General features: G+C 32.1%; 1 protein-coding gene across 1 annotated transcript; it reads left to right on the top strand.

Moving 5' to 3' along the window:
* The first annotated feature begins 9339 nt into the window (after nt 1-9339).
* On the top strand, nt 9340-9666 carry LOC130440643 (uncharacterized). The gene has a single exon (XM_056773901.1). It carries the CDS (start codon nt 9340-9342, stop codon nt 9664-9666), a length of 327 nt encoding a protein of 108 aa, XP_056629879.1.
* Nucleotides 9667-11397: the final 1731 nt, after the last annotated feature.

Here is an 11397-nt window from a genome sequence, read left to right as displayed (position 1 = left end):
TCATTTAATAGCTAGTACATTAAAGTAACCTAGTGGCCTATCACCTAAAGACCAATTATGTTCAGTTAAATCACCACTACCTGACATTTATGTGAGTCAAACAACTATATAAAAAAGTCTATATTATACTTCCCTTATCATTTGATTCGTTTCTGAACACTATTATATTACCCTAATGGAAAAATGTACATGGTTAGGGAAAATCATCGAGATGTCTAAGGAAATTGCTATTTTTAATAGAAGATGAAAAGCGAAGATCAATATTTTTTTACCCATCTGGAAATGACTATACGGAAATATTCTCTCAAGACACTTGGTTGGGTTTCGTAACCATTCTTTGATGATAATCATCATATAATAATTCAAACTCGTCCACGTCCAATTCACTACTGATAAACAAAATATATGGTTAGGCTAGGTGACTGTGAAATTTTCTTAATTACTCCCCATATTAATAAACTTATTTGCAGCAGGCTAGGACTGGAAGGATTGGGATTTTGTTACAGGAATTCACATTTTTGTCTTACTAACTTTAACAACGTTTTTCTTACATGAAATGAAAAATTCGTTCGATTAGTTCGATCATTGTTTGTGTTGTGCTGCAACCTATTTATTCAGAAACTCAGAAAATATTGATAAGTAACTAGTATAGGTGCTTGAAATTATTCATTCAACTTTATTTCTCCAATCTTTCAACTGTACAGGGTGTTTCAAAAAACGGTGATTCCGTCTCTAGGATAGATAGAAAACTGGAAAATATTTGGGGTTCGCTCAGTAAAAAAATTTCGTTACGCCATTCACATTTCTTACGATTTTGCTGCAACTTCTGGCAGCATTATTTGAAATTTCCTACGAACATGGAAGCTGATACATCCAATGAATTTTTTTTATTTCTGACTCCCATAGAGGGCGCTAAATACACGCGCTATTTTGATTTGAAAATTATAAAGTAATAACTGATGCTGGTATAAACTATACACAAATCTATCCTTTTTCTAGAGAATCCATTAATCTTCTAGACGCTTGGGAGTCAGCTATGAGGTCATTAAAGTGACGTTAAATTCTGTCTTTCAATTCTTGTGGTGAATTCACTTCTGTAGCATGAACTTTTTCTTTAAGATACGATCAAACTCGGATTAAAATCGCATGACGAGGAGGCCAATGAATCGAAGCTTCTACACCTCTACCAATCTATCGATTGCTATGAATGTTTAAAAAATCCAGCTAAATATCAGCACTTTTCAGGTAGAATATGATAACCTATCAATTTTTTACCTAAAGTTGCTGCCCAAACATTAACTTCAAATGAATGTTGGTAATGTGATACCCTTTTGACATGTCGATTCTCATCACACTAGTAGTGTGCATTATGGGAGTTAAACATACCTTGTCGCATAAAAGTGGCCTCGTCCGTAAAAAAAATACATTTTGAAACATTTGGAGAATTGTCCTTTTTTGTAATGTTAGACAAAAATCCACTCTAATCGGAAGATTGTCTGGCAAGAGCTCTTGGACTTGTCTGTAATGATGAAGATGTAGCTGTTGCTCTTTAAGTACTTAAAGAAGACATATTTGTTTATCTTGCCACTCCTTGCTCTCTTGGATTTTGATCAAATAAATTTCGAATCATATTTTCTTTATTCATGGTTCTTGTTGTTCTTGGCTTACCAGATCACATTTCCAGTTTCTCGACAACCTCGTTCAATGGCTCTAAATGTATTTTTACTTGGTAGGTTTCTTAGAGGAAACTTTTCTGCATAACGCCTAACAGCTGCACAAGTTCCTATATACTGGCCTAAAATTAATTACATGTCAGTTTATTCAAAATCAATCAAACGTTACAAGAAACAAAAGCCTTCAGTCCCAATTTTTTAAATGTATCTGTTTTATCAAAGGGATCTGATTTACGCATCCAAAAGTTTTAATTCACATAATGGTTACCAATTTATCACTTTATCAATACTTCATATCAGCATCGGTTTTATCAATATTACCTTTTTGGTGTAAAATTGAATAATGTTCATATTCACTTGAAATTTTGATTGATAGATCTAATATTGAAAAAGTTATGTTCAATACTACTTGATACGAATCGTATAACTAGCGCCCTCTATTAACGTCAAACATAAAAACATTTCATTGGATGTATCAGGTTTCTCTTCAACGCCCTTTATCGAGAGTACGGATGGCGTTAAGAAATTCTTCTACTGAGCAAACTTCAAACATTTTCCAGTTCTCTGGAGAGGGGATCACCTCACAGAAAACCATACAATGGTAACCAAGTTTTTCTGACTTCTGACACATGCAGCACAAGCTTCAGTTTTTGAGGTATCCTTGTAAAGGACTATGATATAATATTGAGTAATAATGCCAGGCTGACATATACTCTGGGTTCTTCCCTATCGAATTTGCAGTTTGCAAAATATAAAAGAAAACTAATTGTGGAAAATTTTCAGTATGCGGTAATAAAAATTTTTTGAAGATAACAATATCAGGAAAATTAGAAAATTAAGAAGATAAGATAAAAATTTTCATGAAACATGGGAAAATAAAGTATATTTTCTGAAAACTCTTCCTAATTCTACGCAAGACTATTAAGAAGATATAACGAGGGATATTTTGAGAAACATTTCATTCAAACGATGAATTTACTATCTATTAGTTTTGTGACAGTTTTAGGCATCGTTAGTTATCATTCGTAGACAAAGAAACCGTCATCTGACTATAAATGAAGTAAGAACTCCGATTGGATAATATCCAAATAAATAGTGGCAGAAGAGGCATTACTGAAAAGAAGCTATTGCAATTATATAATCACCAATCACGAAAAATTATAGATGAAATAGAATGAGAACTTGCTATTAAAGTGTTGTGATTGCCACCTTATTACAGTGAACTTAATCTCATTGAACTAAACTGAGCTCAAATGAAGGGATATGTTAAGAGAAGTAATAAAAAATTTTATGTTAATAGAAGAAACAATAGAACCACCAATTAATTTTTCTGTAGAAAGTGAAAAAACTGATATTGATGTCCTAACCCAATATCTATGAGATTATTTCTATAAAAATTAATAGGTTACTGTTCACTTTTTCCTGTAATGAAGTATTTCAAACTTCTTGTCACTAAGGTATAGAATAATTGGTTAATCTATTACCGCTGGCTCTTATAGATTTTGTTATGTTTTCATGGTAATCACAAGAAGGTATAAGATATTTTTCAACATTCAGATATCCATATTATCTTTTATTCGTAATAGTAATAATGGAAATTGTTTTCAATATTAATTTATATTATGTTATATTACTTTCCAATTTCCGAATTCTTTCAAAAACTGCTCATATTATCGATTCATACCTCCAATCTAGACCAGGACTTAAGTCTTTAAAAATAGTAAAAAGTGAAAAAAATAATGGTAGGATGAAACACATCGGAAAAAGAAGAGAATACAGAAGGAATTGAAAGGGAACTTATTCTCTGGCGATCTGAGGTCAAAAAGTGGAAGAGGGTGAGTATTTAAAAGTAAAAAACGATTTCCTACAAGTGTAGTGTACAACTGTTACACTACACTTTCTCCACATAAACTCAAAATTTATGTGAAAAATTGAAATAAGAAGTTTCTGCTTATCAATTTTTTCTTTCACAGAAAAAAATTTTTCTCACGAAATTTGATCTCTTTTTTATGACCCAAATACACCGTAAATTATTTAATTTGATATATTTTTCTTCTTATTCTGACTTAATATCGAACAACAACTCATTCGCAAATTCTCCCATCAACAAATTAGCTTTTTTTAAAAAGTTTTTTGTTAGTGGGAATCTCTACTTTTTGAACTCGAAAAAAAATATTACTATAACCATAGTAAATTCTCTCAGAAAAGGCTAAAGTAACTTGCATCCCAAACTGTTTTTCAATAACTGGACAATTTTAAGGTATTTATTAAAATTGTATACTATTAGTTACTTATTTCTATCAATGTAACACGGAATCTCACGTTTTTCGTATAATTAGAGTGTAAAATTTCAATAAACAACTGAAAATTGTACAAATTATTGAGAAAAATTCACGGATGCAAGTTTTTTTTGTTTTTTCTGAGAATATATACCATGACGATGGTTATATTTTTCACACCATCAAAAAGTAGAGATTTTGGGTCATAAAGATGTACGTATTTACCAAAAAAACATTTGTAACAAATAAAAATCTAAAAACTTGATATGATCTAGTTTTTCACATTAATTTTGAGGAAAAAATTTGGAAAAAAAATTTGTAGATCTTGTCATTACCTACAAATCAGTCATTTAACATTTTCCCGTAGGAAGAAATCATTTTTCACCTTCATAACCTCACCACTTTTCACTTACCGACCTTAGATCAACTGTAAATTATTTTTCCTTCCTTTTTTGCTATATTCTTTCCTATTTCTAAACGATCTATCCCACTATAATTTTTCTTTTGGTTTCAAAAATGGTCGTTCCTGGTCTAATCACAGTTTTTTATTAGTAATAATAATGTATACGTAGTGTCCTGATGTATAGGTTTCATTTCATCGTTGATTTTGTTAAATGGAAACGTTGTCATTTTTTCTGCTATATTTAAACTACCTAAAATCTAATTTCTATCACTACCCAATCACTAATTAAAAAAGTGAATATATTTTGAAAAACCATTTAGCAATTAACTGAATTCGATTATTTGAATGAAGCAAATACCAATAATGTTCTGTAATTGACTATATAAACGTACCCGCGATTGAAACTAAATATATATGATTAAATGGGTTGAAATTAATCTACACTCAATTTATTATGATTATATTAAGTACATTCCGAATTGATCTGTTCAAATTGGTGCGAATAAATATGGAATGATAAAAAATTATATTGAACAAAAGATAAAAAATGAAAAATGTGACTATATATTATTTTGGTAACCTTGGTTCGAATATTTTTCGCTAAAATAATTCAGAATTTGCAACTAATATTTTAACAAAAAAATAAGGTTATATTGCTGACCCTGTCCAACAATCCTTAAAATAATAATATATAAATTAGAAATATCTTTCTTGTTCACTTGGCATGACTATTATCATATCAAAATTATATTGAAATAGGCAGTAATGAATGACTTGAGCTCTAATGTTATAAAATCCAATCGGTTTTGATTATGGTTAGGTATTTTTAATGAACTAGGTATTAAGAATGAGCTCCTTTGAACACTGAGGTGGAGAGAAATAAAATAGCAGACATAATATACTAAATTGACACCTGCAGAATCCAATCTTAGCAGAGGATACAACATACAGATGCTGCTACGTATAGGACCTAGCTTCTATCCACATCCTCTCGAAGTGTTGAGGACTACGCAACCCGAGGGCATTACAACTAGAAGCCTATAGAAGATGTAGATATAATCTCATATTCTTAGCATTCTGAAAGGAGTGTAGTAAATAAAAATAAAACTTTTCTACAAAAATAATAAGAGACTAATAATATTTTTGGAAAATAAAATCGAAAGAAAAGAGGCGTTTAATCACGTAACATGAAACACCAATCAGAAAAGCTTGACGTCACATCTCGCGAAACTATGTTGTAGCTGTCATTTTTGTATAAATTGACCAGGTTATTTCGAGTTTTAAGCAGTTATTGTTGAATTAATAAAATTGGTTTTCGGTTTAATCTTGAAAATCAGGTATAATTTCCCATGTAATCGGGATTTAACATAGCAAACTGCAGTAATTTGCCCAATTGAAGCCATTATGCTTGACAAATTTTTGTAATGAACACCTACTTTTGTTCAGTCTGCAGTGTTTAAACTTATATGTAAGTATTATGTGAAGAAGAAACAAAGTCTTATTCAATTAGCAGTTACCGGCCAGAGAGTCGCATTTACCCACTGTGGAATGAAAATACTTAACTGATTTTGAGGTTAGCGAATACAAAGTTTCAATAAGTTTAACTTAACTTTTTATATGTTATGTGTGGTATATTATGATAGATTTTGCAAAATTTCATTCCTTTTACTATGCATTTATAAATAGATACATTTTATACAAGTTTTGTTTGATACTTACATAAAAATGATCTTCACAGAAATAATTTGTGGAATTAGTTGATAAAGTAAGAACAACTTGTCTCCTTGCCATTTTTAACCACTTTCTTCGTATTTCTTTATTATTTGGACTATACAGTATTAATAATACGAGGAATTCATTATTTATTGAGAAACACAATTGAATGTCATAAACAAACACTGTTTCGTGAGGTATGACGACATTCAAGACGCCATGACAGTCTTGTCCTTTTCGCGGTCAATTTCAAGTTCATTTCTAAAAGAAAGAGAATTATCGATACCAACGATTTGCCGCGCAATTTGGTCCATATTTTGTATTATCAATTATTGAATATTATCTATTATATCAGGAATATTATGTAAATAAAATGAAAATATTGAGTTTATAATAATAAGTTCAACTGTGATTTGAGAATCACCTCGTTGTTAACTAGAAATCCGGGTAGAGTTACCTAATCATTTTCACCTATTGTAATGAATATTATTAATAAAAAAGCATTGGTAGTGCAAAATTACAGGTTTTTCATCATATACCAACACAGTATATATTCAATATACAATAATTATTACGAAACAATGCGAAATATTCAAATTAACCGCAAAATTATCTAATCGGATACTACTGTAATTTGAAAACACATTTTGAATATTCATAAATTATGATACTCATATAAACGATTATTATAATCCTCACCTTAATTAACGGATGATTCAAACTTGGAAAAATTTACCGGAAATGTTACAAGTATACATGATCAATGAAGGCTGTGGCGCAAATAGATTTATTACAGGAGCAAAAAATATCACAAAATGAAATAACACTACATATAAAATTACCAGTTAGGTAACGAAAGTACTTTTTTCACAATAAGTATGGTCGTGAATAACGTAATTATTATAATGTTTTTCTATTTCTATTTCTAACACTGAGATGAATTTATACACAATGTCTATTTTCAATTTTTAATTGATTTATTACACTAGACAATATGTATAATAATTAACTGTTGACTACTTATATAATTTATCTAAATTCACAGATAACTACTTTATATTTCGATTCGTTTACTATGACATTCAATTATATACTGACTCTTTCCTGCTAGACAAGCACGTATTTATACCCAGAAGTTCTCGAATAATTCTAGAAAGTAAACAACAAATGAATTCCTTCATAGAAATTACATCTAAAAACAGTATAAGCAAATTTCCGCTGTATATCTAAAAATATGTAGAAAAATAATATTAAACGCTTTCCGAGAAAATTTCCCCCGAGGAGTTCTCCAAGTTTTAGGCTCTTCTATCATAACCAAATAGGACCGGCTTCCCGATACATGTCGTGAACGAGTCCGTAACGTTATTCATTCGTGCGAATACTGGAAACTTTGAATACAAAATGTGAATATGGAAAATAGTAGCAACAGTATCAAGTCTTTCAGCTAGGAATCATTTCCAAATACTTACAAGTATGAAACACTACTCTGACCATTGATAACTAGAATCAATGGAGTTATTTAATCGCTAGTTCAGAGCAACGGAAAGTAACACTGCAAGTTGTAATGGAAAATTCATATGAAAAGAATATTTTGTAGAATTGCCAGATTACCAAACGTCTCACAGTTGATTAAACTAATTCATTTCTATTCTCCTCAATGTATGTTCCACCATACTGTTATATAGATAGTGTGCATTTGATTTTTCAGGACGTTACTAGAACATTAATCAATTGATGTCCATTTAAGTTTGTAGCGTATGAGAGACTATTAGATATTAAAATGTTTTGGACTCATTCGAGCTATACTAGAAAATATTATTATGGAAAAAATAAATTTGGAAGGTACTGTTTAAATGTCTCGTCTATCTAATAACAGTAATAAATTCATAAGATAATTTTCTACTTCGAAATGTAAACAGAGCTTCGCCTACAGGGTTGTTGGGTGGATTGAGTAGCTCAATGACTCTGTTGCCGGTTCCAAGCCCGGAAAAAGGGGGAGGGAGTATTCAGACCAGGTTAGCACCCTATCTGAGGACTTTAAATACATTACCGCTCATAGAACCAAGGTTGTGCCTCGGATAAACAGGACGGATTTAACAACGACGAACAATGCAAGGAACTGGACGACGCTCCAATGGAAAACAAAAAATATATTAATAATAGCCACTTGGAATATTAAATCCTTAAATACAAGAGAACAGGAACTTACTAAGGAACTCACGGATGCAAAGGTAGACATATGTGCTCTTCAAGAAACGAGGAAAAAAGGCAAAGGTCAAACTTTGTTAGATAACTACATAATGATATATAGTGGCGTACCAATGGAAACAAGAGCCAAGGAAGGGGTCGCCATATTAGTTCAGAAAAGATCAACTACCCAGATTAAAGAGTGCAAATACGTATCAGAGAGAATTGTTGCAATTAGAATGAGATTAGGAGAAGAGCTAGTCATTATCATAGGAATATATGCGCCGGAAAATAATAGAGAAGAAAACATCAGAGAAAGATATTTTGAAGACCTACAGACAACAATAAATGATATGCCATCAAACGGGTGCATGATCATTTTGGGTGAATTCAATGCTCGAATTGGAAATGACATCTTAAAAACCAGTACAAATATACATTTGAAAACACAAGAGGACATAGATCCATGATCGATTATATACTAACTAATGGAGGAATACACCCGTCCAAAATCTTATATGTAGGAGCAGTAACTTCGGCAGAAGTAGGGAGTGACCACAAATTTATCATGGGAAAATAAGAATGGTAAAATCAATATACAATAAGAACACAATACATCACAAAAATACGAGTTGAAATCTTACAAGATGATTCAACAAAGTACCTTTATGAAAGCAGACTTAAGGAAGCAATCAAGAGCAATCGAATCATGGATGAAAAAGAGAGAAGCTGGCTAAAAATAAAAACTAACCTTCTAAAAGCCGCAAAAGAATCTCTCGGCGAGAAAACAGTTGACAAAAATCACACAACTTAAAAAGAAAACGCCATGGTTCTGTAGGGAAATAAATGAAAAACGTAAAGAAAAGAAAAAGCGTAGCTGGAATATATGACAAATAAAACACCACCCTCTATACTATAAGAGGATTCGCAAGAAGATGCATAGGCTCGTCAGAATGAGTAAAAATAACCATTGGGAACGCTTCTTAAAAGATCTAGAACATGACTTCTACCGATTACAAAAGGAAAATGTGGACGTTTATAAGAGGACAGAGGCAAGAAATGAAAGAAAGTAGAACATGTAGGAATGAAAACCTGGATAGACTACCTAAAAAGATTGTACTCACAAAATCAACTCACAACAGAAGAACCGGAAACACCAGAAATCACAACTGATGAAGAGACCAGAATAAGTACAAAGAAAGTGGAGGAAGCTGAGAGAAAACTAAAAACCCGAAAGGCTACGGGCAGTGATGGAATAGCAAATGAATTTTTAAAAAATTGTGGGAAAGCAATGACCGAGCAGTTGGCACTGTTCATTAACAAAATATTAAAATACAAAAAAGTACCTGAAGAATGGAAAACAAGTATACTAATTCCCTTTTTTAAAAATGGTGACAGAAAAGAACCGTAAATCTATAGAGGAATCAATATTTTAAGCACTACTCTAAAAATAACCAAAATTTTGACCCAATTGAGGACGAACAACAAGGTTTTAGAAGGGAGATCATGTACAGATCAGATCATGACTAGACAAACCACAGAGAAGGCTCTAGAATCTAATCGACCGGCGTTCATTTGCTTAATTGACTTGATAAAAGCTTTTGACAGAGTTAGATCAAAAGACGTGGTTCACCTTTTATACAATAGACAAATACCGTTAGACATCAAAATAATCGATGATATATATTAGGACAACAAAATACAGGCCAGAATAGATGGACAGCTCACAGAGGAAATAAACATAGGCACGGGTATAAGACAGGAAGATTCCTCAAGTCCCTCACTTTTTAATCTCATAATGGATGAAATAATAAAGGCAGTGAAAAGGAGGAAGCTGAACATGTTAATTTTAATCTCAAAAAACCAAAACACTGGTCATTAGCAAAGAACCGATTAGATGTAAGATAGAAATTGACAGTACCAGCATCGAACAGATTATGAAAACTAACTACTTAGACATCAAACTATCAAGCTATGGAGTTGCAGAGTTAGAAGTAAAAAAACAAATACAAAAAGCCAATAGAGCAGCAGGATGCCTCAATGAGACAAAATGGAGTAACAAACATTTAAGAAGGGAAACTTAGACTAGAATTTATAAAGTTGTTATAAGACCAATAATGACATACACAGCAGAAACGCGACCGGATACGTCCAAAACACAAAGAAAGCTGAAAACAGCTGAGATGAGAATATTGAGGAGAATCACGGGGAACACACTGAGAGATCGAGTAAGTAGTGACTACATTAGAACAACATGTAATGTGAAGAAGATTAACGAGTGGTTATTGAACAGAAAAAAGAATGGAACAATCATATAAGTAGAATGACAGATGATAGGGTACTATCATATAACTTAAACGCACAACAAAAGAAAGAAACAGGCAGAATTGCCTATAGAAAACATAGAAGAAGTAGAAGAAATGTAAACAGCACGGATTGTGATGGGAATTGAAAAGCAATTGAAATATTTGATGTCGAAGAGCCATAGATATTTAACAACACTAATAAGAATGTGGAAAAATTCAAGGTATACACAGAAGTTGAAGTGAAGTTCAATGCCAAACCTGAAAAACCAGTTTGCAAGTGAGTCGTCTGAGTAAGATATATTAGATGGGCTTGAAAGTTTGTAGGCTGGCACGACGGTGGCGCTCCAAAATAATTTCTACTAACCATGAAGGGAGGCTCTTTGAAATAACAGAGATCCTAAAGATATTTATGGAACTAGCTGCATACACCGCGAATGAATATTCGAGTATACGAAAGGTCCGTTTAAAGTGGGTTCTGCGAGAGCTGAGAATCGGCCAAAAACAACAACGATTTGATGATATTCTGAGCTGTGTTTAGAGCTGTCCTAGATTGTCCTAATTATTTCCCTAATTATTTCGTATGTATGAAAATAGATAGAACGTGGCTTTCAATAGATAGAACATGACTTTACAGAAGTCGCAAAAGTGTGTTGGCAAGGTTATCAAATCAGTATTTTTGGATGCACAAGGTATAATATTAATCTCTTAAAGGGGAAAAGTAGAACAAGCGACTATCACGTAGAGGTTGAGGAGAGTTCTGTTTCAGTAGTGTCACAAATCATTTACCGTTATCTCCTGATTTGCCCCCTAGCGACTATTTCCCATTCTCAGACCTA

The sequence above is a fragment of the Diorhabda sublineata genome, chromosome 2 (assembly GCF_026230105.1).
Source record: "Diorhabda sublineata isolate icDioSubl1.1 chromosome 2, icDioSubl1.1, whole genome shotgun sequence".
NCBI lineage: Eukaryota > Metazoa > Arthropoda > Insecta > Coleoptera > Chrysomelidae > Diorhabda > Diorhabda sublineata.
Note: the sequence above shows the minus strand (reverse complement) of the source record. Positions and strands in the feature narration are given on the sequence as shown.